Genomic DNA, 26,959 nt, shown 5'->3' on the forward strand with positions numbered 1-26,959 from the left:
CCAGTCTCACTGTCCCCTATGGCCCTGAGCTCACTCCCCACCCACCTGTGCTTGGCCCCACCACTTAGGAAACCTAACATGCCATGGGCTGCTTACTTTCCTTTGTTACAATAGTCCGTAACCCATGTATGTAAGCCCACGTGTGCATGGGAGTAAACTGTCCTACAGTGAAGGAATATTCCTCCACACATCACGTGGTGACACGCAGAGAGCGCACACACCCAGAGGTTGCGTGCTGGAATCCAGACCCACTTCTGCATGAATTTGGACAAGGCTTCTCATGTCATCCTGTCTGTTTTCTTCTCAGAGTGAGATAAAGGGGAAGAGGGATTTGATGATCTCAGAATTAACTTCTACCTTTAACTTTGACTTTCCCAAGCCCTTGAGAGAGGAAAGAACCCAAGCCACCGGTGCTAGGAAACTCCTGGGTGAGGAAGAAGGAACATTTTAGAAAATTCCAGGACTTACAAGATAATGAGAGAGATACATGGTTTCATAGTAATAGGAATAGAAGAAAGTCTAAACAAAGTCATAAAACAATTGTTTACTTTTTTCTTCATTTTCTTTTAAAAAAAAAGTAGGAAAGGTAAAATGAAATAAACTTGTAAGACTAGTGATTTAAATCAGGGTAATCAGTCTGGGTGAAACGTGATAGCTAGGTGATAGCCTAGTAAAGTAGATGGCTAATGGAATATTGCTAGCTAACTTTTTTCTTCCCTTTTTTTTTCCTTTTACATCTGTAAATAGAGAGTTCTTTATATAGCAGGACTAGAGAATATCTGGTCAAAGGCTGAATCTGCAAGAAAAGGGTTACTCTCTTGGGTGCATGAGTGGCTCAGTGGGTTAAGCCGCTGCCTTCGGCTCAGGTCATGATCTCAGGGTGCTGGGATCGAGTCCCGCATCGGGCTCTCTGCTCAGCAGGGAGCCTGCTTCCTTCTCTCTCTCTCTGCCTGCCTCTCAGTGTACTTGTAATTTCTCTCTGTCAAATAAATAAATAAAATTAAAAAAAAAGAAAAAAGAAAAAAGAAAAGGGTTACTCTCTTCAGCTGCTTTCTAGTAGAAGGTGGACACCTCTGCCTGTCAGCCTGTCCTGGCGGGTGGGCTGGGGGAGAATGTGATGTGTCGTGTCCTTCTGGCGCTGCACTCTCGGGCATGATCTACAGCCTGCCCGTGCCCGCTTACTGGCCCCTGGATCATGTTTGTACTTGTTTCTCCCCAGCTGTTGCTACTTGACTTTTCCTGAGGTTTTTATCTTTATCTGTTCTCCCTGTCAGTGTTTATTCAGCTCCTCCATATTCTTACTGCCTCTTTCTGTGTTTTACTCTAACTTGTGTACACACACACACACACACACACACACACATCCAGCACTCTTTGGGTGGAAGTGCGTTAGATGCTCTACTCCTGACTTTATGAGTGGACCATTTTTTTCTGCGACTCTTAAAATAAAAAAAACGATCTATTGAATTAAGTTCCCCTTTTCTTTGATCCTCAGTTTTATTTCTCTAAGGCGTTGACCTTAGAAGACAATTTCCCACTCATACCCTGTCATATCATAACAGCTTGAAACGCTGCAATTCCAGGAAGGGAAATAAGATAAAAGGAAGGATGCCAACTCCATTGTATCTGAAGGATACATCAGATACACAGCCCATGACCAGAACAAAAGTCATAAATTTCCTTTACTTTCACTGTAACATCTAGATGTTTGTATTCAGCTGCTTCGGGTTGAGAATCTAGGACACTTCGTTCCCATTCCTCAATCTTGGTTTCTCTGTGCTCTCACGAAAAATCTGTCTTGTTGGTGCTATGTTGTATTTTGATAATAGACTCTTGTGAGATTACCACTGCACTGTTTCTTATGAAGAGACGTAGATCTTTAGAGAAGGAGCTTTCTTTTCCGAGGTTCCAGCATTCACAGTCTGGTATCGAGTCTACCAGATGAAGCTGTCAGGATGGAGTCTTTGGCAGGTTTTCTCTTCCCTTCGGAAGCACTTGAGTTAAATAAAAATTAATTTTTTTTTTTTTAAGATTTTACTTACTTATTTGACACAGAGAGAGATCCCAAGTAGGCAGAGAGGCAGGCAGAGAGAGAGGGGGAAGCAGGCTCCCCACTGAGCAGAGAGCCCGATGTGGGACTCGATCCCAGGACCCTGGGATCATGACCTGAGCTGAAGGCAGAGGCTTTAACCCACTGAGCCACCCAGGTGCCCCAAATAAAAATTAATTTAACCACAAAGCTTCAGTGAGTACAAACAAGGTACAGTTTTGAAAATGTCAGATGTCTAAGACTCATTGAGGGCCTCATGGAAGGCTGAAAACACTGGGCTTAGTGTGGTGTGGGGCATGGTGATGAATAAGGTGAGGCTTAGGCTTGAAGGAACTCAACACCGTACAGACATCAGCTCTGTCAGTTCCAAAAAAGTTCTAGACTTTTGAAGGTAATAAGGAGGGAACATACAGAGAGTGATCTGTTTTCAAGAAAAGAATCAACTAACAGACTGGCTTTCTACCAAATAATGGAACTGAATTTAAGAAAAAGCTGTAAAGTAATTTCTGTAAACTCGGAAGTCAAGGACTTCAAAAAGCACACGTACAGAAAAGCTGATTATAATTTTTCATCTCTCTCCCTCTTTGCCTGTAGTTTTTAATCTTGGGATCATACAGTTCCCGTGTCGCTGGAAACACAGTGGATTGTCTTCCTCCTCTGTCTACTTCTGAGTAGTAGTTTTGGAGTGACTGTAGTAGTCGTCCTGTAGGTTCCTGTTTGCTAATGTACTTACACGTGGGTGGTTGATCTTTCCAGAGCTCCTCAGCGCTCTATTTCCAAAGCCTCAGTCTGTCATTCTGCTGGTCGACGCCTCAAGGATGGTGTTGGGAGGCGGGAATGGTAAGTGGGAGGATCATATACGGGCCAGGAATACAGAGGGTGAGACTCGCAACACAGACACATCAGCCCAACCAGAAAAACTGCCTGAGGGTGGCTTGGAACCTATAGGTCCTTCTCAGAGCTCAGAGAGCACTCTGGCCCTTCTCTAATACAGTGTTAAGTTCTTTAGATCATCAAATGATATTTATTATAGATGCATATGCTTTTAACATTGTGCTAGGTAATTAAGTTGCTTGTATCATGCCTATCCAAGCCGGCCAGTGGAAATTGTCCCTGAATAGGCATTTTTGAAAGGACTTCATCAAATTAAGAACCTTATAATTAATTATCATATCCATCTGTTCCCAAGACATTGTTTCAAAGTAACATTTTTTTCGGGTAAGATTAGTCTGTTAGGACAGATTTCTCTAATTCAGTTCACTTTTTGGATGTTCTCTTGAATTTGGATAATTTATCCAGCTGCTTTTTGGGAATATATAAAATGAAATTATACAATATGTAAAATATGCATTAGCATAGCACAGATCTAAAACATTCCTGACTCTTGACATGCTATCATGGTAGCATTCCCTCTGTTTTTAAACATATCCAGAAAAAAATTTGGAAATATATTTGAAGTCCTCCTTTCTCAACTAAGAAAAGAACATCTCTTCTGTTGCCCTCTGCCACAGTAATTTTTGGCCCAAAAGAGCAAGTCAACTCATAACTAAAAAAGCCAGAGTCTATATTAAACTCTGATGTTTTTAAAACAAAATAATTTTAGGAATTCCATGTTGTTATTGGACTTCTCCCCAGATTGAAGAAAACATGCTTTCCTAGAAGTAAAGCCCTTGTCCATGGAGATGAACTATCTCCCTAGTAGAGAGTTTAATTTGTTAATAATTCACTTCAGATGTGTGAGCCCTGTTCTTCCTATGCTGGTGCTTTACGCCTGTTGTGTTTCGCCATGAAAATGACCAGTATCCAGTCTTCTGTTACATTTGTGTAAATCCTGAAACAAAGTTGAAGGCCCTATTTGAGCGGCTTACGGTTTGGCCTGGCCATCAGCAGACCCTGGATACCTGGCCCTCTGCCTCTCCCTGAAAGAGAGCGACGCAACCGAATTCCGTACAACTTTCAGGAAACTTGGAAAGCAGGCTCCACTGCTCGGGTAATATTGAACCTCAGAGGACTTTCCCCACCCACCCTCATTTGATGTTATCATCATCATGACGCAGGCAAACAGAGCAGCTCCACACAGTTTTGCAAAAATGTTTTGTGAAGTTATTCATGTAACTAATAAGCACATCTAAAATGTTAGAAGTCCTCCTTCCTCTGGAAATGCCCAAAGCAACCACTGATCTCATGGATTGTGTTTCCCTGCTCGTTTGCCCCCACACGTTCATTGTAAGGGACAGGGCTCCTCACTGCTTTGTGGACATAGTGTGCAGAGAGTTCAGGGTGGTCTGGGTCCAGCAGACGTTTAACTGCTTAACCGCAGCCACAGGGAAGGCGAAGACAGCTTGCTTCGCTTGAACTGATGCTCACTTAATCTGTGAATGTATCACCCAGACAAGTGCATCTTAAATTGCCCTTTGCTGCTTTGCTGACTTTGTCTTGGTTGTTTTTTGTTTTCGTGTTTTTTTTTTTTTAATTTTTTTAATTTCGTTTTGTTTTTTGAAAAGGAAAGAAGTTGTATGTCATGGCTCTTGTGATCTTGTACTCTGTAGGTCACAGATTGCTGAAAACTCTTAATGACACTTCTTGAGACTTAAAATTGTGTACTTTTGAGGGCAAAGATATACCTTACTATGTCTCTCTCACATTAGTGTTGAGCACAGGTAAATAAATACTCAAGAATTGCCTTTAATTAAGTTTATAGATAGTTTATAGATAATTGATCTGTGCCAAGTCCTAGCATCAAAACCCTTTTGTGTTTCTGGTCTGTTCAGGGAAGGATTATCTGAGTGTTGATGGAGTGCAGGACATTGTGCTACCTGGTGGTAATAAAAAACAGACGCCGATTTAAGGAGCTTACCTTCTAAAGGGAAGACAAACATGTCTAAATCGTTACAGTTTAAAGTAGCTACATGCTTCAGCAGTAGAAATGTGAAGAAGAAAAAAACAATTAGCTCATAGAGCAAAGAAATACTGATTCTGACTTGGAGGACTGTCGGATTTGACTTTTGAGCTGAGTCTTTAGGAATGAGTCAGAGTTCACCAGCTGGAGAAAGAAGAAAGGGCATTCTAGGCTGTTGTGGTCGTTGATTTTTAAACTTTTAATGTGACTTCCAGCTTAAAACAGTATCACTAATCCCATCTATCTTTATGATTCAAGAAAAATGGAATTCGTGACTGTGGATTTTTTTCCCCCTCAGACAATTACCCCTTTTCAGGAATACATCACTTGTTTAACATGGTTTATTACCTTCCTATTGTTTTTGATTAAAGATGCTCCACAGTGTGGTACATGAGGCCCCTTCTTACCCAGCCCTGGGCTGCTTCACTAGTCTCATCTCCTGTAGATTCCCCTACAGTAGAGCCCCCACTCCCCACCCCAACATGTAACATGTGCCCGGTGGGCGGAGCCCTTTGCTGCAACTTAAATATGCTATATCCTTTTTTGCCTCTGCAAATTTGAGTAAATTCTTCCTCTTCCTGGAATGTCTTTACCTGCACCTGCACCTGCCCCACGTCTGTCAGCTGCTCAGAACCTCACTCACACACACACACACACACACACACACACACACACACAACACCAGGCATTTATCCCTGGGCCTCTCAGAGAAGGCATCATGGAGGAAGTGACTCTCGGAGGGAATGGAGGACTGTGAGGCCCAGCAGGGACTTCAGTGTCGAAGATGTCGAGCCGCTCCTGCGCCGACTGGGCTTTCCTCCAGCAGCCGCCGACACCTGGGGTCTCCGCACAGAGAGGGAGGTACTTAGTTGATGCCACAGTTTGCACTTGGCAGGCTTGGGGCTGAATTTGAGCCGAAGATGTGTCCTCTTTGCTTCACCCCCCCCATCTTTAATGACTTACATTTTAAAACTGGGATCCTTCAGGTAAAAATGTGGCTTCTTTTGAGCAATGGGAAGGTGTGGCACAGTGTGCATTTCATCATGGAATGAATAAGGAACAGACCTTCTTGAGTTGTCTACACAGTAGCCCTCTACTCTTTCAGGATTCCTGTCTGACTCCTGAAGACATTCAGGTTTGGCCTCTCTGGGTTTAGCTGACTTGGGTTTGGTGTTGAGGGACCAGATGTGGATGAAGGTTAAGAGGGTAAGAAGTTTAAAGACATCATGAAGATAAGGGCTCAGGTGAAATGCTGGGTTTGGGGCTATCTTGCTAAGGAGTTACAGTCAGGATGAGGCCCAGGCTGAGGCGAAGAGGGAAAGATCTCTGGGGTGCAGCTGTCTTGGGGAGGCTGAGAGTTGGGTGGTGGGAGTTTGGGCATGGCAGGACCCAGAGCACGAACTATTGTGATCAGTGAGGAATGTGTTGGCTTCAGGGATTTTAGATTGCTGTGGCCTTAGGATTGAGGAGCTGATGGGCAAGACGTGATTCCAAGAGATGAGGTGAAGTCGGTGTTGAAAGTGCGTCGTCCAGATGGCCATGGAGGCCTTCCAGATTATCACATAAAACAGCTAACAGGAGGCGAGCGTGTCTGTGGTCCAGGTCCTATCCCAGGTGCTTCTCATATATCAGCTTATTCAGTTCACAGAGCAGGACTAGGAGTTAGGAGTACTTGAATCGCCCCTATCTAACCTGTAGCTCAGATGAGGCTAAGAGAGATGCTATCATTTGCCCAAGGTCACATAGCTCCTTACGGCCAGAACTCAAACCTAAGATTGTCTTCAGGTGCATTCTCTGACTGCCCCCGCTCCTTAGGAAAGGAGGGAAGACAGAGAGGGAGGGCTTGCATGCGGGAGGAGCGCGGCAGCATGGGGGAGGTGGCCAGCTAGGAGGAACTTGACCACCCTTCCAGCCCAAGTGATAAGTGAGTGTGGGGGGATTTGCTGTCTCACTGGAGACAGCTGTAAGGAAATACCATCTGGGGGCCACACCAGGTGAGTGTCAGAACCCATCTGAGTGGCACGCTCTGCGATGATGTTGGGATGTTGAGTTTGTCTGCAGAGAGGCTGGAGTGGAAGAGTGAGAGAAGCAGAGTAATGTTCTGTGAGGAGACCCATTCCCTTGAGGACAGGAGGCCACTGGGTCTCGGACTTTGCACCGATGACCAGGATGAGAGGTCTGGGAATTGACCCCCCACACGGGTCCAAGTGGGCACATGCTTCTTCATGATGCACGCTGTGTCCACAGCAGCTCAGGCCGCGGGGGGCTCCAGGGGCTCGAGGCATGCTAGCCACCCAAGCTGTTCAGGTTCTCCAACAGAAGGTTAGTCCTGACATCTTTGGTGTTTGTTGTTTATGTGCTCCGGAGAGGAAATGGAAAAATTCACATCCCACTGTGTTCTCATTTGTGATTGTATATCCCACTCCTTCCTAAACTAAACTCCCTAAACGGAGAGCCAGAGCCATGTGCTTCCCCAGCCCCGCCAAGCTGAGCGCCCCCTGCTTGTGTTCACTCGGCAGATGGTTAGGAAACAATTGTATGTTCATCCGTAAGCTAGTTCCGTGTTCCACAGCACCCGTTTCCGATGCGGTCGGTGATCCCAGCTCTGAGGTGGGTATACCTTGTGTTGCTCTATGAAAACTTCCTCTCCACATCCAAACCCAGTCCTCCTCCTTCCTTGAGTGCACTGCCTGGTTTTCCTTCTTTCTTCCTCTTCTTGCTCACTGGTTTTCTGTGCATCCCTTACTCCTGCCCATTTACTCTGAGCCCGTCCTGCCGACCACGAGAGCAGATGCCGGTGTCTGAGGACCTGAAGGCAGAGAGCCTTCCATTCCTGGGGCTTGGCTGTTGTCAGACTGTTGGGCTACAAGGAGCATGGTCCAGGTTGCCTGCAAGGTCCCAGCTCTCCTGTTTAACAGGGGCCCAGGCGTTGGGGAGTCTTTCCAGCGGGGCTCATACTCTGGTTCACTAGCTGCCAGGACTGAATCCCTCTGGAACCATCTGACTCTCTTCTTTGGCCATCGCATTGAGGTGGTGACGTGTGTGAAGTGCCCTTGTCTCCTTAACCCACCTGCTTACTGTGGAGCCTGGTTCTAGAACATGACTGTCAATCTTACAGGAACCATGTGCGCTTACCAGTTCCATTTCCCTACCATTTCTACCACTTTTCTTTCAACTTCGCACCGTAAGATAAGATTTCTACCCCACATGCCAACCTTGAGGAGGGAGCCATAATCATCTGCCTCTTGAGAACACGAGAAGAGAAGGGCTTCAATGATGAATTCATAAAGGTCTTACAGTGGACTTTGTCGTTATGACTGATACTAGAAATGCAAAGGAATATTTTACCTCATTGCCCTCGATTTATATTTTCTGTGTATTGGAGCATATCCTTTGATTGCTCTCCACAGGGGGGGAAAAAAAAAAAACAAGACGTAACAATAACAGCAGTGCGGAGTGATTTTACTGTTGTCTCTGAAAGGGCAAGTGGGGAAGAATTTGCAGTTTCTGATTGTGAAGTTGAGGGGGAAGCAGCTGCTGGAAGGAAGCGTCTGATCCTCAGAGCTGGGCCATGTGCTTGTGCAACCAAGTACGCACGTGTGTAACTGCCCGGGGCTGGAAATGCACAGACATCGTGCAAGAATTAGCTCCAGAAAGGGTGACTAAGGATTTGTTACCGGGTGAGTAGCATATCTTTTATGGTGAGCCATGAGAAAAACTGGGACCCTGAGAAGCTTCCCAAGGAAAGAGTGCCGTTCTCCATAAAGATAGTTAGACCCTCAGGAGGGAAACCTGTTTATTTTGGGATGTTTTATTTGCAGTATCTCTCTCTCTCTCTCTCTCTCTCTCTCATTTTAACTTAGCGTTCCTGGAAGGGGTAAAAAATTTAATCAGTACAAAAATAGTGCACTAAGTTTAATTAAACTTGAAGCTTTTTATAGTAGTGTTTTATGCGTCACTATAATTTCCATTCCCGACTAATTATTTCATTAATACGCGGAATGGAATCCTAGTAGTACACGTGCTTTTGCCCTTTTATTTCCACGTTTCTCCTTTCCTCACTAAAGGGAGAGCTTCCTCCCGCCTGCAGACGGCCGCGTTTCCTTTACCGACAGCGATTCTCCCCTTGCGAAGGGCTCGGGCTTCGGTCAGGTGTGGCGTGCATCCAGGTTTGGGAGGGACCATTTGCAGAGGGCCTCGTGGAGTTGTTTTCCCTCCGGGATGTGGGCCAGGATATGGGTCTGCTCCGGGAAGATGAGGCCTCCGCGGGTTGTGGCTTTCACATTTCCTCCTCTGCAGGAGTTTATTGTAGGGGAATGTTAGAGGAACATTTGGCCTCCGCTCCGCGTGGCGCCCACCACAGGGCCCTCCTGCGCTGTGCTGAGTGGCCGTGGGCGTGGCAAAGAGGACTCCTCTTCTGTGGCCTCTTCTAACTCCCTCTGGCTTTGTCTCCTTTACGGCGTCTCTAGTCATTCTTGTGAAGCACACTATTGCTTCTTCAGCTGAGTTGTGCAGCCCTAACTTCCGTTATGAGGACATGCCCAGGAGTCTGGAGACACTAGCATCAGGCCTATCGTTTCTTCTGCTGCATTGCTTAGTCCTCTTTAGTAGGAAAAAAAGAGAGAGCTGTAGATGTGTACGTATAGTCCTTCTCAAAAAAAAAAAAAGTCCAAAAAGCTTCTTCAGAGGGCAGGAGGCCCACCATGAGCTGGGCCTGAAAGTCACGGGCTGGCAAGGAGAAGGGGATGGGGGTGGGGAGCCAGGAGCGTGGGAGTGCAGGCGTGTGAGGTGCTCCAAAGCCGGGGTGGGCGCCAGGAGGAGCAGTGGGAGGGCACGAGCCAGGATCGTGTTGAGCGAAGGGAAAGCGAAGGGCAAGAACAAAGGTGAGGTTGTGGAGTGAGCAGAGAGAAAGCCCATCCTGCTCCAGCCGCCTCTTTTTATGGACCAGCAACATGCATCCCGGTGCGGCTGCCAGTGGTGACAAGGTTCCTGGTCGACGATGGCACGGCCCGGTCGCTGTTGTGTCTTTCTTCATGCCACGTGCTTCTCCCTCCTGAGAGACTGTATTGGGGCAGGAAGGAGGTATTGTAAATGATTGAGAGCAAGTGCTACGAATCATCTTTCTTATTAACAAGATAGATCTGTTGCACTTGGCTTTTTCTACCGGGAGGTGCACATGAAGCCATGGCAGCGAGAGCCTGCCCTTCCGGGAGCAAGTTGCTCAGAAAGCGGGTCCCGGGTTCCCTTGAGTGGTATCTCCTGGAGGGCTTGTGATGCAGCCAGATGCTGAGCCCTGCCCCAGACTCACAGACAGACTCTCCCGGAGGGAGGCTCCCTGGAATCAGCATTCTAGACAGACTCATCGTCTTTCCCTCCACACACTAATTTTGGAAAAGTGCTTTAACTATTAGCTCTCAGTCTGAAATTTATGCCTGTAAAAACAATGCATGGTTTAATGTCTGACTTACCATAAATTAAATGTTTATTCCAGATTATTGTTTTGATGGCTTTATCCTTTTTTTTTTTTTTTTCATTTCCAAGACAAATAAGACACCCCCACTAGAGGCATTCACAGGAGAGGCAGTAAGATTTTGATTTTTGTAGGATGAGTGTGTTCCGTCCCAAGAGTTCAGCACCCATGTGTATTACTGAAGGTCAGAGGAGAGAAAATTAATCCTGGTCGCCTTTTTTTTTTTTTTAAGGTTTCAAGTTTTTACTTGAATTCCAGTTAGTGAACATATAGTGTAATCCTGGTTGCTTTTTGATCAGAGAAGGCCTTGTAGGGCGGGTGGTCTTCGGGTTGCATGGAATTCACCAGGGGCAGACGAGTTGAGGCGGAGTGCACATCCGAGCCGTGGCACCGGGTTGGGTGGGGGTCGGCGGGGTGAGTGGATTCGGTGACTGGCAGATTGCCCTTGTTGCTCAGGTGCAGCTGATGGAGGAACCAGTAGGACATGGAAGCTCGAAAAGATGAGAGGCTGGACTTGCAAGCCCCCTGGGGGCTGCGCTGGGACTCTGGCCTGCCTGGGACTGTCTGTCTCGCCCAGGAAGCAGAGGACAGGAGGGGAAAGCATCACTGTATATTGCCTTTCAGCCATCGCAACCAGCCAGCCCAGGCCTCCTAAGGAGGGGAGTGCCCTCTAGGGGCTTAGCTGGTTTCCGAGTGTCTTCACTGCTATTCAGGCGCTCAGATGCCCACTAAGCTGCATCCATTACCTCCTCGAGGAAAAAGACAGCTTCAGCAGCCCACCTGGCTGCAGCTGTGATTACATTATGCCAAAATTTATTAATGTGGTGCCTTGATTGATCATTATCTTAATACTGAGGATCACATTAGAAGCTTGATTTTTCCGGCAAATTGCACATACAGGTTGCTTCTTGTTTGAAGTTCAAAGCCCTTAGCCCACATATTGTATGATCCTATTTATACGAACTGTCCCGAAGAGGCTGGCCCCCAGAGGCAGAACAGAGATTCATGGTTGCAAGGTCTGGGGGAGGGAATGGGCATACAGGGCTTCTTTTTGAGGTGATGAAGATGTTCTAAAATTAGGTAGTATGGTTGCACAACCCTGTGAATATAAAACCACGGAATTGCACTTTAAAGAGGTGAATTTTATGGTATGCTAATTATATCTCAATAAAGGTGTTATTTTATTTACTTTAAAAAAAAAAAAAAGCCTTCAGCAGTTCTGCTCTAGGTGTCCACAAATAGCTCTGCCTCAAGTAGCCTTTTTGAGTTCATGGAACAGAAATCTCAGTGTTTTGCTTCTCACTTTCTCTTCTGTGTTTTTGTTTTGTTTAGTTCCTGTTACCCCTCTTTTATTCATTTTCCGTTCTGCTGAATGTAACAAGTTACTTATTAGTGACTACGCACAGTAGATGCAAGGAGAGCTCGTGGTAAAGTGCGCACTCGAGTCACCACAGAACACACTGAGAGGAAGTTTAAGGGAAGTATGGGATCTGACGGCTGCGAGACAAGCCATCGTTTGAGGTTGGCCCCGGAGGACGGAGGACAGATGGCGTCTGGACAGACAGCTGGATAAGGAGGGTTCAGGAGGGAGCAGGGTGAGCAGTGCAAAGGCAGCAGAGTGAGGGCTTATGTGGAGACGAGAAGTGACCTGAGCAGAAGGAGAATGAAGAGAAAAACCACAGAGTAGAACTGGAGGGAAAGGCCCGTGGACTTGACAGTGTTGAATGCTGGGCTGAGCAGCTGCGCAGGTACATGAGGAGCCCATGAAGACGTCTGATTTCGGAAGTACGGGAACGGGGCGGCGGGATGGGCGGCAAGGAGAGATCCAGGGGAGGCCAGGGGAGAGCTTGGAAATCGGTGGGGGAGAGGGTGGATTTAGAAGTGAGGGTAAGTGTTAACATGGATGTCATGAGCTTCTCTTTCTTGTGTGTCGCTCTGTTTCCTCTGCCAGGGATCCACACGTTTTCTTAATTTTCTTGCTTACTCTCTATCCAGGCAGGAGATAAAGGGTAGGAGGAAGACTGGGGAGACAGGACAGAGACAGAATAAAAATGAAGAGAATAAAAATGAAGGGTAAAGTCGTAAGGACAAACGAGCAGTTTGCATGCTTCAGTTGTTTTGTCACTCAGCATTTCCTCTTCACGATTCCCGGGAAGAGAATCTAGGCTCTTCCAGTGGAGAGCACAGAGCAGGAAGCCTTGTTTAATTTCAGGTCAGCTGTGAAGGCTGTGTGCCTCACTGTTCCCATCTATAAAAGGGAAGAATACCAACCTCCAGTGTAGGTAAACCAGGGAATGTGCCATAATCTTATTACAGAATTTTTTACAACTACATTGGACTCACATAATTTGTAGACAAAACAAATTTCTGTGGCAGGTAAGAGTCCTGCTGAGTCCCCCCACCCCAGTTTGTGAGTCAGAGAGTGTAAACCCATCTGTCAAAACATAATCCATGTGAGTCGTACTGTGTGGAACTACAGGAAATTGCTCTTTGACTATTTTTGACCTATAGGAAAATGATAGTTTTCCTAAAGTTCCAACTTAAATAGGTAGTTGCTTGATAGATATCTGATGTGAGCCCAGGTTTTCACCCGTCCTAGTTTTCTAGTAAGTTCCTTCATTATTCAGGTGCTAATGGTCTCTAACATGCCTGCTCATCTTTGGTTCAGGGGAAGCTGTGAGAAGTCAAAAGATAGCAAGAAGTGAGGAAGGCTTGCCAAGGGGCTAGTGCAGAAGGGGAAGGGAGCTGGGGGCAGACCAGCCAGCAAAACCAGGGACACCTGAGTCCTCGGAACTTGAACATGCAGTCATTCTGGGTTTAGAAGTAAAAATTCTCCATCAGGGGTTTTCCTTTGCTAAGTAGGTTACTAGGTAGTTGTGTGCAGTTTCAGACCTTCCGTAACATACCGCAGACAACCTTTGTGAATCTCTACAAATGCAAGAGAGAGAGATAAATGTTGGGAGGCAGGTCAGATGTGAAAGGAAAAGAAAGAAGCCACAGGGCAGACTCCGTTACGGGATTTCTGACAGCCTAGAAGAGAGCCTGGCACGTGAGTGCCCATACGTGTCCAGAAAAGGTTACGGGGCCGAAGGACAGCTGAAGAGGTGTTTTTTGGTTCATTGTATACTCTTGGTGTTTGAATTAGAATGATTCCCTGGAACAGGGAGGAAGGCGGATCCCGGAACATGTGGAAGAAAAGAGGAGTCAGCTCTTGTAGGCTGCTTTCATGGTAATCGCGGTCAGATGACAGGATCAGGGCATGGCCTCTCAGTCCCCGAGCCCCGTTTATCTGTAAAGACAGAAGAGTTGAAGTTGTACAGAGGATCAAGAATAAATGTAAATAATATATCATTACTGTAACATCACAGGGATAGGATTATCTGCTTAAAGCTGCAGGGACAAGGCACATACAGATGACACTATGGGATAACCTTTGCAGGAGCTAAAAGACCGGTTCATCTTTACCCAATCCCGTAAGGTGATTGTCCTCTGGGAATACAGATCTGCCCACACAGAGCAGGCAAACGTTTATCTTAGAGCGTAGGAAGAAACACCATTGCAGCAAAACCTTACTATCTAAACCCCTCTTCTCCCCCAGGTGCCCAGTATAACCACTGCCCCACTGGGAAGAAGGCTGAAAGCACCCACCTTGAGAGGGGTTGTTGACACCTTTCCAGTTGCTTTCATGGTCTTTGGTGCAAGTTTTAATTGAAATTTGTTTCCTTTTTAGTTTGGTGGTTATATAAATGTAACTAGACCTCTGAGTCTGATTATTGAGGTACTTGTGGACTACATGCATATTTTAATTTGTTAAACATCCAGAGAACAATAGGAGAACAAAACAATCATTTCAGTAGAGGGGATGGGAAACAACACCAAAATTAATGAGGGTGTTACTAGTGTTACTTCCCTGCTGGGAGTGTTACTCTCCCATGATCTTGACCCACACTGTACCCAAATACCCACATACTTCCTGCATGGGTGTCCCCTTTTAGGATGCCTTCCTTTCACTCCTGTCAACCTGGGAACTCCCTTTCTGCCTTCTGATCCCCACTTCCAGCCCACCCCAGGGCTGGAGTCCAGCTGCTCCTTCCTTTTATTTCATTTGTATCCTGCTGCCCTGAGCTGCTCATTCCTGCCTAGGTCCTTGCAGCAGATCATCCGCAGGCAGCTGACGACATTTGGTTCTCCTGCGGATACCCTCCACTCTAACTCTTCTCTTTTTAGGCTGGTTTCCCAGCAGAGTTGCAGTTAAGGAAGGGTGAGAGCCGGCAGAGCGAACTCACAGTTCCAGGAACACCTCATGCGTGCGCGTAGACATAAATGGGCATGTGGTAGCCTAGAAGATGCCCCAGACTAAGACTGTCAGGAAGTCCACTTACCGAAGCTTATGCTGTTTCTAAAGACCTCCTCAGTCTTCAGGCAGAGTCTGTTTCTTCTGTGATACACAATTATAAATTAATGTGGCTAAACATAAGGGCGCTCCTAGACACAATCACACTGACGAAAAGGGACTCAAAAGCTACTAACTTAATAGCTGAAAGAAGGGTCAGAAGAATCCCTGAAAAACACCAAAAGGTCAACAGCAAAGCTGCAACAGAGTCATTTACACAGAGCACCCCTTCGGCCTGAGCCCATGTGAGCTTACCTGATCTGTGGGTAACCCCATAATGTACACCCATAAACTCGGCCCCACACCATCAAGGAAATGCAGGTTATGCTGGTCTGGTCAAGTAAGAAACGACATAATACATTTTAGAAATATTTCTGTCAAAATGGTGAAAATTAAAAATATGGGTGTGTATTAAGGAGATGAGCCTCAGTTATTGGGAATGCAAATTACGTTAGCACCATTCCCCATTCCCCTGTGACCCCAGATACACAGGACACTTCCCTACAGACAAGCTCGTGCCACAGCCCCCGCCACCTTGTGGGCTTCGGACTTCTATGTTGTTGTTTATTCATGGGGTTTTCCTTCCCTTTTCTTTGGTTTCAGATGCGAGTGTCTCTCTGGCTTATGTGGTTTCCCCGTGTGTGAGGTGGGATCCACTCCTCGCATAGTCTCTCGTGGAGATGGAACACCTGGAAAGTGCTGTGATGTCTTTGAATGTGTTAATGGTACGTGGGGTTTCTCTTGTTCTCAGAGAGTGTACATTCGTGCAGGAGGATGGGAGGGGTCTGTCTGGCCACTTCTGCCTTTTGTAAGGCAGGGCCTCTACTCAGGGGCTCAGAGCAACTCCCTCAAGAAAGTAGGTCTGCTGGAGATCCCACAGTGCAGCAAAGGCGGTGAGGATAGGGGACCCTCGTTCCATCAGAGAGAGGATTTCGGAGGTGGAGGCACAGATTCATGTAGCTGTCACACTCCGCTGTTTCAGTAGTGCAGGAATGTTAGGATTTCAAGGAAAGGCTCATGGAGCCTGTGATCATCCTGCCACTGCTGTCAGGAGCCAGTCTGTGGAACTAACGCCACATGGAAGCTGCACAACTTGAGACAGGAGAGGCGTTGCTCGCCCAATGGAGTGTTTTCCTACTTAGCACGTCTGTGACCGTGCTGGGTCATTCGGGTTGGCCTGCTTTTGGCTTCAGCCTTGCGGCCCGGAAAAGGCCTTCCTCAGTCACAAGATTCCTTCAGATAGAATCCATGCCTGCCTCACCCTTTCCCCTGTTGCGAGAGGGCTTGGTGTTTGGTGACATGGGGCTGATTGAATTTAGATACTAGAAGGGAGAAGAACCTAAGACCTGTCCCTCCCTCAGAATTTTCAGAAGGAAAACAAAGAATAAAAGCCAAGCAAGTGAAATGTCAATAATTCTAGCACTGTTTAGTCAATACCTAGGAAAATTACCTTCATTTACCTACAAGGAAAATGAAGACGCATTTGGACAAGTCCAACAAAATCACACATGCAGAAACCTCTAAGACACCAGAGTTCGGAAGAATTTCCGCCCTCTCTCAAGCTTGCCCTTTTCCCCGAGAAAATTAAAATGGAGTCCTGTTTGATTGCGTCCTGTAGTTTTGAGTCCAGCGGCCACCTGTCGTTCTGTTCGTTTTGCTTTGAGGAAACACTTGTGGTATGGCTTCATGGTTGAGAGAATGTAGACTGGAACCGAATGACCTCGCTTTGAGAACTGGTTCCTCTACTCACTGGTTGTGTAACTTTGGGTGCCTCTTGGTCTCCCTGGGCCTCAGTCTCCACATCTGTCAAATGGAGTGAATAACTGTCACTTACCTGAGGTTTTCTATGTGAAGCACTCGCAGGAGAGCCTCAAGAGCAAATGGTTTTATTTTGGGGACCCACCTCCTATTCACATCCACAGACACTGTTCTGGATGTTCCCAGGGGCTAGAGAAGGTGAGAGGAGCTTCCTGACTCAGACCTTGTGAATGAATCCAAGGCACAAGTGCAGAAAAAGTCCATTCTCAGTGCTTCTTGTCACCTGTAGTCATGTGTGGTAAACACCAGCTAACGGCCCAGCTTTCTGTCTGGTACCGCTGCATACGTGTATTTGTCAGTGACGTTTTGTGAGTATTTAACTCCTGCCGTTGGAGACGGGAGTCCCTGCTTCCTCTGGACTCCCAGCCTCTCAGAGGTGCTTCCTTCCAGGACCGCTTCCTTTGCTCGTGCTCTCATGTCTGTGTCTCGTTCTCCCACCTGAACCGCCAGAGGCAGAGAGTCTGTCCCTGTCCTGTGGGCAGGCGCATGTTGTCTGCCTCACAGAGGGCACCCAGGGCTTCTCGGGGGAATGAGTAAGCAGATTCATGTCATCTTAGTGACATCTAGCCCCCCGCTAGAGGGGGCTGTTAAATACCAGCCCACAGAGGGGCTACTTTGTGGGACTCCTCCATCTTTTACTGCCCTTCCTGAAACATTAATCTTGAAAGTCACTTGTCCCCTGGAAATACCACCGCTAGTAATACGATTTGCTGTTGTGTCCTCTGAGTGAGGAGGAGGTGTGCCTTTCTTCTTTCCTTACATCTTGATTATAGAAATTTGTGCATATGCCTTTCTTATCAGGACATTGACTTCACATCTCCCCCCAGTGCGGTGTGATTCAGACAGCTGAGCACTGCCCCACACCTCAGGGGCTGCGGGGGGATCTCTGGGGCCTGCCCCCGCGGGTGGCCTCACTTTCCATAGAGCTCTGAGCCCGGGAATGGGACTTGCCGTCTGCCATGAGCAAGTGCAGAGATGACAAAGCATCCTCGCGCTGTTTCTGGGGGTGCCTCTTTCTTCCCACCTCAAACGCGGGTCATCTTTGCTTTATTGGTTGTCCTGTTAGAGTGTCTCTATTACTTAGTCACTGAGTTGTAGATGAGACTAGAAACTGTAACGCTACGAAGATTCATAGTCAAGGAACAGCAATGATGTTTAAAGACATTATACCTGCAGGTCTGCATTTTACTACTTTGAGGTATACACATACACACACATGCATACACACTTATCTGTATGTATGTGTGCGTGCACATATGTGTGTGTGCGTGCATATGTGCCCCCCTCCCCAGTGCCCTGGGAAAATCTTAACCTGTCATAAGTTCATCATTATAGGATATTACATATCAAAAACTCATTGTTGTCATCACTTAGAAAGGAAGGGGTCTATATATTTATATTTATAAAGCTTCCCTTATCCACAAGAGATTTTAGGTAACTTTATAACAAAAACAACATAATGCTGAAATATTAATGAGAAAGCAGGGAATCCTAGACTGGTACATAAAAGTTGAAAGTGAAAACCAAAAAGAAAGCACCCGCAGGTACGTAGGCCGTGTCTGTCTGTGTTATTGCCAGGGCTGAACGTCAGCCGGGCCCCCAGCACCTCCTGGCCATCCAAGTGAGAAAAGGAGGTAGAGTCAGATACACAATTCTTATTTTTAGAGGAAAGAAGCCTGTTGGAGGGGGCAGCGCTCGTCTCCTCTGGGTTTTTGGAAAGCTCTAGATGATGCAGTGGGCCTGTCCTGAGTTACTTTCATACCACCAACGCAGACACAGGTTTCCTCTGTCACCAGAAAGCAGAAACAAAATATTAAAATGCAACTTCATGAAAGTAGTTCTCAGAGATCCATGGGACACCCAGCTGGAGCCTAGATGACGAGAGCATGGTCTCTTGGACTTGAGAACCCCCCAAATGTGGGAACAGTTCCAGAAACCCCTGCTCGGGAGACAGTGGGGTGCATGTTAACATAAGTAACCCCACATGTAAAAATGGAGACAGCATGTCAGCACTCGGTTCCTGAGCTGCCACTGAGGCGATGCATGTGTGTGTGTGCGCGCGCGCGCACGTTAAAACGAGCATTAAAGTGAAAACAAAATGAAAAATGTTCACAGAGAATTTGAGAACTCCTGTGTTTTGAAAACATTAGCCTGGATGAATAGATAGACTAGTCTCCCTAAATACTATTTTTGGTTTGGTTTGGTTTTGGCAGTGGGACTGGAGGGTTGCAGACCAGGTAGAGGCAGTTTGTGACTAGTTCTCTGAGGAGAGCTAAAAGGATCTATGAGGTATTGGTTGAAGGACAGGCCTATTTAGAAACCCGAAGAACGAAGAACGGGTGGTACGCTTGAGCTCCTTTTGTAGAAGCTTAGACGTCATCAAGGTCACCAGCTGGAGGTATGACCTCCACGGGGGTGGAGCAGTCTGGAGTCCCCTCAGGACTGTGTCTGGATTCGGGCCCACTAACAAAACTGTCATCATCTGTCAGCTGGAAGAGAGTGATGGCCTCTACTTTTAGATGGGTGCATGTTCTCCATTTAGCTCTCATACACCCTGTTGTCTTACACAAGCCCACCCCCTCATTCCTGGAGGACTTCGGATCTGAAATCTCAGGCCTACAGTGTGGAAGTGATCAGTTGTGTATGTGTATGTACAAACATCTGAACTTTTTTCTGAAACAGCAGAACATCTCAGTCCAAGTGTCATAGCCAATAACTGACTCTTCCATCATCAGACACTAACATGTGAAATTCACCAGTCACGGGAGAGCCATACCCAAGGCTGACTTAAGCTTCGTGTAAAATTTTGGCCTAGAAAACTCAGACCTGCAGAAATTAGTGCAAAAACATCTACTGAGAATCCTTTGTATAGTAATAATGCTCAGTAATGTTTCTGAGATAAAATATTTACTTCTACAGTAATGAAGAGAATACTGTACTTTGAAAGAAACTTTCCTCACATGCACTAATTGAGCACCATTGTGTTCCTGGGGCCTTATCAAGCTGATCCTATTTAAGAGTGATGCCACCTTTTGCAATCCTTTGTAAGGATTCCTTATCCTAAAGGCATTCTAGTGTATCTTCCTCTCCCCGACCCAGGGACAAGGGCTTTTTCCTCTTCAGGTATTTAGAGCTGCATGCACCCTGTCTTTGTGACCCGTCTGTTTGCTCTTGACATGTGGAGATCTTCGTAGATGTCTACCATACAGTTACCTCTCATTTGGCTTATGTTGTCTACCCACTGGGCTTCCTACATAGCTCACCCACAGTTAGATGAGACCAGAGGCAAGATACTGGCCTTTTCACTGAGAGATTGAAGAGAAAAAGTAACAGAAGTGTATCTGTTTGGATTTTTCTTCCCCTTTCACATTTGATTTAAAGTTCTATGCTTTATTTAGTCTTTTCCTTCATCAAAATAATATACCTGTCACATCTGCCAACCAGTGTAATTTGGTAGGCAGTGAAACCATCTATACCGTAAGGTTCTTTTTCGGGAATTCTGGAATATATTAAAGAGGGAAGAGAAGATTCCAGAACTTAGAAATATAAAATTCAGTTGGACAGATGTAAAACATACACAAAAAATGACTAAAAAGACACTTTTATGCATCTCTGTATTGAGAAGTACAAATTACATAGTAAATTATTTTTGTAATATTTTTCATTTCCACAGCCACTTAAGTTGTCCTCTTAGAGAGGCAGTGGTCATCTCCCCACTGTTCTGCGATTCCTCTATCCCCTGCAGGCGGGGAAGTCATTGACCATTGCTCCTCAAAGACCCCTGCTGTCCTTCTTATCAGGTATTTTCTCAAGAGCCTCTGTGAATTTCTCTCCGCATCAAACGGATTTCATTATGTCGTGTGGCTATTATTATTATTATTATTATTATTATCATCATCATCATCATCATCCTGAAGAACCGATTATGTTTTCCAGACTGGGTTTTTGGGGACTCCTCATGTCTCTACCTTCCAGCCCCTCCTCTCTGTGTATTCGCTGGTGGGACTTAATTGCCAAGTCCTCATCCAGCCCCGTCTCTTCCCGCTTAAGCTCCTCCACCACCCCCCACCCCACCATAAAGACGGTTCATCTGCAGCAGCGATATTCGGAACCAGACTCTCCCCTCCTCACCTCTTCGCATCTTGTGTGGAGATTTGTAGCTTCACACACATGGTAGATGTGGCTGGTTAATGCAGCCAAGTAATTAATATTGATGGTTTCTCCATTTTTCTCTCACTTTGAACGGGTGCTCAGCCTTTCGTTAGGGTGGACGGCTTTACCTCTCTGCAGAGCCTGCAGGTTTGATTTGTGAGGGCACTACCGTCTTCTGTACTTGGAAACTCGTGCTCTGGCTGCCCGGTTCCTTCCAGTCCCAGCTCAGATTAGTGTGTTGGCCGAAAGCATATGGAGGAATTCTGAGTTGTCATAAGATGCTACTTAACCCAACCTTAATTTTCGGAGAAAAGGAATACTGTATACTACCCCAGCAGGGAGGAGGTTCATACGTGTGCGTTTGCCGCCTGTGTAAATGGGTGCATGGCCACCTCCAGCCAGTTACGTGACTGTAGGCAAGTCACCCAGCCGCTTCTAAGGCTCATTTTCCTAATCAAAGAAATGGATGGTAACACTTGCTCTGTCTTCTCCACTGGACTGTTACAAAATCAAATGAGAAAGTCATTGTCCTTAAATACACATCAAGTGCAAATATACTCAATTTAAGAGGCAGTGAAAGTCTCTCTCTAAATTGTGAACATGCAGGGTGACATATTAAGTGATGTTGGGGAAGAGAAACCCGTGAGAAATGCATGTATCATAATCCAGTTTTTCCCACCTTATTAAACAGGGTACATCAATGCAGGAGACCTTTCTTCAACATGGGAGTTTTTTTATGTTGCCAGCTTTATTGAGGCACATATCGTGCAGTTCACTAAGTTGTATAATTCAGGAGTTTTTAGTATATTCACAGGCTGTATAATCATCACAGTCAATTTTAGAACGCTCATGAATCCCCGTAAAAGTTCCCAACTCATCCAACTTGTTAGTTCCCAACTCACTCCCCATTTGCCCCCCAAGCCCCCAGTATTAAGCAACAGCTAATCTAGTTTTTATCTCTGTAGATGTGCCTATGACGGGCATTTTGTGTAATTAGAATCATATAATATGTTTGGGTTTTTGTTTGGCTTCCTTTAATTAGCATAATGCTTTCAAGGTTCATTAATGTTGTAGCATATATCAGAACTTCATCCCTGTTTATAGCCAAGAAGTATTTCGTTGTATGGATATACCACATTTGTCTGTCCTTCACATCAGTTTGTAGACAATTAGGTTGTTTCCAAGAAGTGGAATGGTGTTTTGTTAAAGTCCAAGTACTATTAAAAAAAAAAAAAAGTCTAAGTACTATTATAGATTATTAAGCTAGATAGAGGGAAAAAAAGAATTTAGGAAAGAACACTGCGAAAACACAAAAATACCGTCTCTAAAAAGGCCTAAATAATTTTTTTGAGGCAGAACAAAAGCTAATGTGGGGGCAAGATCATTTTTTTAAGGCAGAGAATTCTTTAATAAAACAAATGTAATCTCTTTAAAGCACATATCAGATAGGTGAGCTTTGTGGTTGGAGGGTTACCTTTCTTTGGAGGATGGGTAAGGCTGTATAGGTTTTGTTAAGGAGAATTTCAGTTCCTTGGGGTAAAGAGGAGAGCTATGTGACTTTTTAAATTTTAGTTTATTTTGCATTGCCTTATTGCTTCTGTTTTTTAAAAAAATTATATTGAGTTTAGTAGGTTTCTATTAAATTTTAACTTTCTGCTGTCATAATTTCCTTGAGGTTGTTGGGAAAACAGAAGGACACCACTCAGAATCGACTTTGAATGTGCCTTGTTTGCTTTAACTCCTTTCAGAAACAAAGCCAGCCTGTGTATTCAACAACGTGGAATATAACGATGGGGATATGTTTCGAATGGACAGTTGTCGGTTCTGCCGATGCCAAGGGGGTGTTTCCATCTGCTTCACGGCCCAGTGCGGAGAGCTGAACTGTGAGAGGTACTACGTGCCTGAAGGAGAGTGCTGCCCCGTGTGCGAAGGTAAGAAAAGGTGCTGATTAAAGATTAATAAGCATAGACGTGGCTCAGGGTTTTAGTATCAAAATCCACCCAAAACAGTCTTATCCAAAAATAGTGGAATATTGAAGAAGTTCCCTTTTTTTGACATTCGTAGTCCATCTTTTAGGACTTTGATAATGCCAGGAAGGCTGTATGAAAATCTCTCCCCAAGAGTTATGCCCTGGGTGTAGAAATGAGCCACCTGTTTCCACAGAATCTCAACGTGAGATTTCCCCCAACTGCTGTCAGTTACTCCCCTCTGGTTCTGGCAGCCCTCACTCAGTTCTGGGGCAAGTGCTCTTCACCCTGACATCAGAGTTCCCCCTGCTTTCCTCAAGTTGCTTGGCTAGAGCAAGCCAGCCCTAGTCATTGACCATCTCAGCCAGGCAGCTCAGAGAGGAGCTTGTCCTGCCTCCTTTCCACACCTGTACCTCTCCAGGGAGGACCAGGACTCCACTGCCCTCCACTCTTTGAAAATGTGTGTTGGCGAGAGTGGGCTGTGTGGCACGGTGGTGACACCAGCTTAAGGCCCAGCCATGTGTCAGGTGTGGTCCTGGGTTGAAGGTTCTCAGGGGCCTGCTTTTTCTATATCCCCTCACCCCTCTAGGAACTAATAGTTTCACATTCTTCCAGTAGGCTTTATCCTCTTATCTCTGATATTCGTAAATAATAAACATTTCAGAATAATAATTCTGGATATCCATTCACTACAACCCACCCATTTTTAAGGCTTAAGAAGTGGAAGTTCAGAAAAGTAGAACATTTGTTTGAGTTGATAATGAAATCAGGAATGATACCCCCACACCTGACTGTGTCTCTGCTATGACCACATCACACTGGTTCCCCAGAAAGGAGGATCATGTGAGCCTTCTTGTCTTGAGTGACGAGGTCACAGACCTTCCATCTGGAATCAGACACATCAGTCTCATGTCTGACATTCACCCTGTCTTTATCTGCGCACAGAGAACAGGAGGACAAAATATCATGCCACATTCCGTACCTTTTCCTGTTTTCCTAAAATCCTGTTCAGTGTCCCAGCTTTATTTACTGCATAATATTCAAAATGTGAAAAGGTTTAAAATACACAAACTACGTTCCTAACACTGAACACCTGTTCATAATAGGGAAATTCTTTCCCGTGTTAGCAATTATTTTGGTCAACATGGGAGAAAGGTGGTTTAATTTTTAGGTGTCGTTGGGGATTAATTTTTAAAAAATCACATCAAACTTCTAACCTTCCCAAAAGATGTGTTCCCTAGCTGGCCCCAGTTGGTAATAGTCGCTGAAACCATGGAGTGGTTGTTGGTGTAAAACCACAGATAGGAACCTCTGTGTAATAATCATAATGAGTTGTCTGGGCATGGATCTGGTTAGGTCTCACTTCCTGGAATTCAGATCCAGTCTCCGAGTAGAAATGAAGTATGAGGTGTAAATATTTTTTATAAAGAAATTTATTAAGTCTTATCTAGCTCAGGTCTTTGACTGCTTCCATTTCTGGCAGCCCGGCTTTCTAAAGCCGGGACTGCATTATTTTAACTTCTGGCATTCTAACTTTCTTAGAATGCCGTTCCTTCTTTAGACTGGAGAGGACCGAACTCGTAACTGCCTGGACTTCCCTCCCAGCTCAGCAGCCCTGACTTTTTGAAGCCAGATTTTATGTGTTTCTGAAAAAGAAAATGAAGTGGTTTATTGGGTGGCTCTCATTATCATGGTAGTGGGGTGGGGAGCGCTGTGAGTTGTGCAAGCCTGCTGATTCACAGACCTGTACCCCTGAAGCAAATAATACATTATATGTTGATTTAAAAAATAAACACTTTATAGGACCTTAAAAAAAAAAATAATGGTGACTGGGGATTCTGTTTGCAGTATTTATGTCCTGGTCAGTAATGTCAGAAAGCATGTTTTGTTTACAGTAGCCTTGGCTACTCTTGATCCACAGCCTGGGCTGCTGTTTGGCCACCCAGCTCACGCGGAGAAAAATGGCCGGGCTTCCCCGCCTTCCCTCCAGGGCACAAGCCGTGACCCACGGTATGTCTAAACCAGCCTTGTCCTGAACAAGGCCACAGCAAGTGCTTGCTGTACTCACCAGTGTCCACGTGCTGTCCACGTGGATCTCCAGGCACCCTGAGACAGACTTCAGTTATCCGAGATGCCACAGTCTCCCTCTGAGTTGGATGGGGGCATTATTTTTCTACCTTACAGGTGGTGAAATTGAAGTATAATAAACATTAAAATTGGCAGCTCAGAAGACCTTGTCAAAAGCCTAAAATGGACCTGCATTTTGTAATTACCAGCCCACAGCTCTGTCCACAGTTTTGTGACTTTATGCAGGGGTAACACCTGCACATTGGTTTTTATGCTACAGATCCCCTGCCCTGTCTGCAGCGTCAGGAGGGGTGGACACGAATTCAGGATGACAGCTGCTTTTGCATGTCCCCCTGGAGGCACTATGCAACCTGAGCTTCTGCCAATGACAGCAGGCAGAGATAAAATGTAGATTAAATTAGAATGCCCTCCATCTTACCTGGAACTCACCTTTTTCATCTAGATCCCGTGTATCCTTTTAATAACCCTGCTGGCTGCTACGCCAATGGGCAGATCCGCGCCCACGGAGACCGGTGGCGAGAGGACGACTGCACGTTCTGCCAGTGCATCAACGGAGAGCCGCACTGCGTGGCGACGGCCTGCGGACAGAGCTGCATGAACCCCGTCAAAGTGCCTGGCGAGTGCTGCCCTGTGTGCGAAGGTAAGCCTCGTTGCTTCTAATGAGTCCCTGGCGAATGTCTCGTGTTGGATAAGCTTCTACCAGTGTGTGCTTGTTTGTTTTTTATTTCCTCGGGCATGATGTCTGCTTCATGCTGTTACCAGTTGCAGATGAATTTATTATACGGCCAAAACTAATCGTTTGGGGCAAATGTTGCAAATTTGCAATGAGAACCGTGTGGTCTTAATTTTTACTGCCGCCAACATGCTTGTCTCAAGACTTTATGATGTAAGAATATATACATTTCAGTTCCATTCACTTCAAGCCTAATTAGCATCCAAAGGTCAACGTGGTGAAATAGAGTGGGAAATAAGACCCATGACGCAAGCGTGGCACGTTTGACTTTTCATGTTTCCATGAGCCCAGGAGTCCTGATGGCTGGAGGAAAAAGTCTGCTACCATCAAAGACAGTTTGCTCTCCCAACTGCCTTCACTCAGCAGCCCTTCTTCTGCTTTCCTGAGGCTTTTCCTTAAGTCTTGGTTGCCTGCCTTCACTGCCCCTCTTCCTGTGTAGTGGGGAGGAGCCCCAGGCTTCTAGGTTAGCCTTTTGCAAGCCCTGCTCCAGCCCAATTGCCCCATCCTGGGAAGTGTCTTTGCACACTTAAGTCAGCCCTAATCCTCTGTGCCTGTTAGTACAGACAAGGGAGTGAATATTTATACTTACAGATCCAGTAGAGAGTATCTGTCATTAAGAAGCACATTTGCGTAGTAAATTGAACTACAGTGGATCATGTTGAAGGTGGATACTTCTAGACTTTTTTAAAACAGCTCTTAAGAACTGACAGATCTTTTCAGAAATTGAGTTGGCTGGGGGCGCCTGGGTGGCATGGCTGATTGAGCGGCCAACCCTGCATCCGACTCTTGGTTTCTCCTCAGGTCATGATCTCAAGGTTCTGGGTTTAAGCCCCAAAGTACGCTCAGTGCAGAGTCTGCTTAAGACCCTTCCTCCCTCTTGCTCTGCCCCTCCCCACTGCTCTCTCTCTCTCAAACAAATAAATAAAATCTTAAAAAAAAAAAAAAAAAACAACGAAATTCAGTTGACTAAATTCTATATCAGGAAGTCTTTTGCTTCTGCCTTAATTGTAAGAAACTCAGGCTTCAGAGTTTGCCTGATTAGCTTCATTAACCCCTGAGGGCTTAGAATTCTAAAGAACTTAAAAATCATATAAAAATTTAAGCTGGAGGACTCTAGGTCTACTGACATCACCAATTCCCTCACCGTTACTTTGCTCAGAGTGCAGCTGCCACACTCCAAAAGTTTATAGCTTCCAGATGACCAATTTTGTGGAAATCACCCACCCCTCACACAGACACTCCTCCCATGCCCTAAAGGCAGTGCTTCAGTGCCGGAAAAAGGAGTGGATGGAAATACGGATGATGGTATAGGGTCGGCTCTATGAGAAAGGGTGCCTTGCTGAAACAGAGATGGAACTATCTTTCCCTGAGGGTTGGGGACAGTCTGCT

General features: G+C 45.7%; 1 protein-coding gene across 7 annotated transcripts in view; it reads left to right on the forward strand.

Annotated features, from left to right (window-relative positions):
• Positions 1 to 26,959, forward strand: part of CRIM1 (cysteine rich transmembrane BMP regulator 1) — a 188,885-nt gene that overhangs the window by 93,372 nt on the left and 68,554 nt on the right. For 6 of the 7 annotated variants that reach the window (XM_032352989.1, XM_032352988.1, XM_032352991.1 and 3 more), the window contains 3 exons: positions 15,416 to 15,537; positions 22,531 to 22,713; positions 25,280 to 25,477. In XM_032352989.1, the coding sequence (XP_032208880.1) occupies positions 15,416 to 15,537; positions 22,531 to 22,713; positions 25,280 to 25,477 (503 nt within the window). The remainder of the gene's footprint in view (positions 1 to 15,415; positions 15,538 to 22,530; positions 22,714 to 25,279; positions 25,478 to 26,959) is intronic. The other variant, XM_032352995.1, reaches the window with a different exon arrangement.

This window comes from Mustela erminea, chromosome 7, assembly GCF_009829155.1.
Source record: "Mustela erminea isolate mMusErm1 chromosome 7, mMusErm1.Pri, whole genome shotgun sequence".
NCBI lineage: Eukaryota > Metazoa > Chordata > Mammalia > Carnivora > Mustelidae > Mustela > Mustela erminea.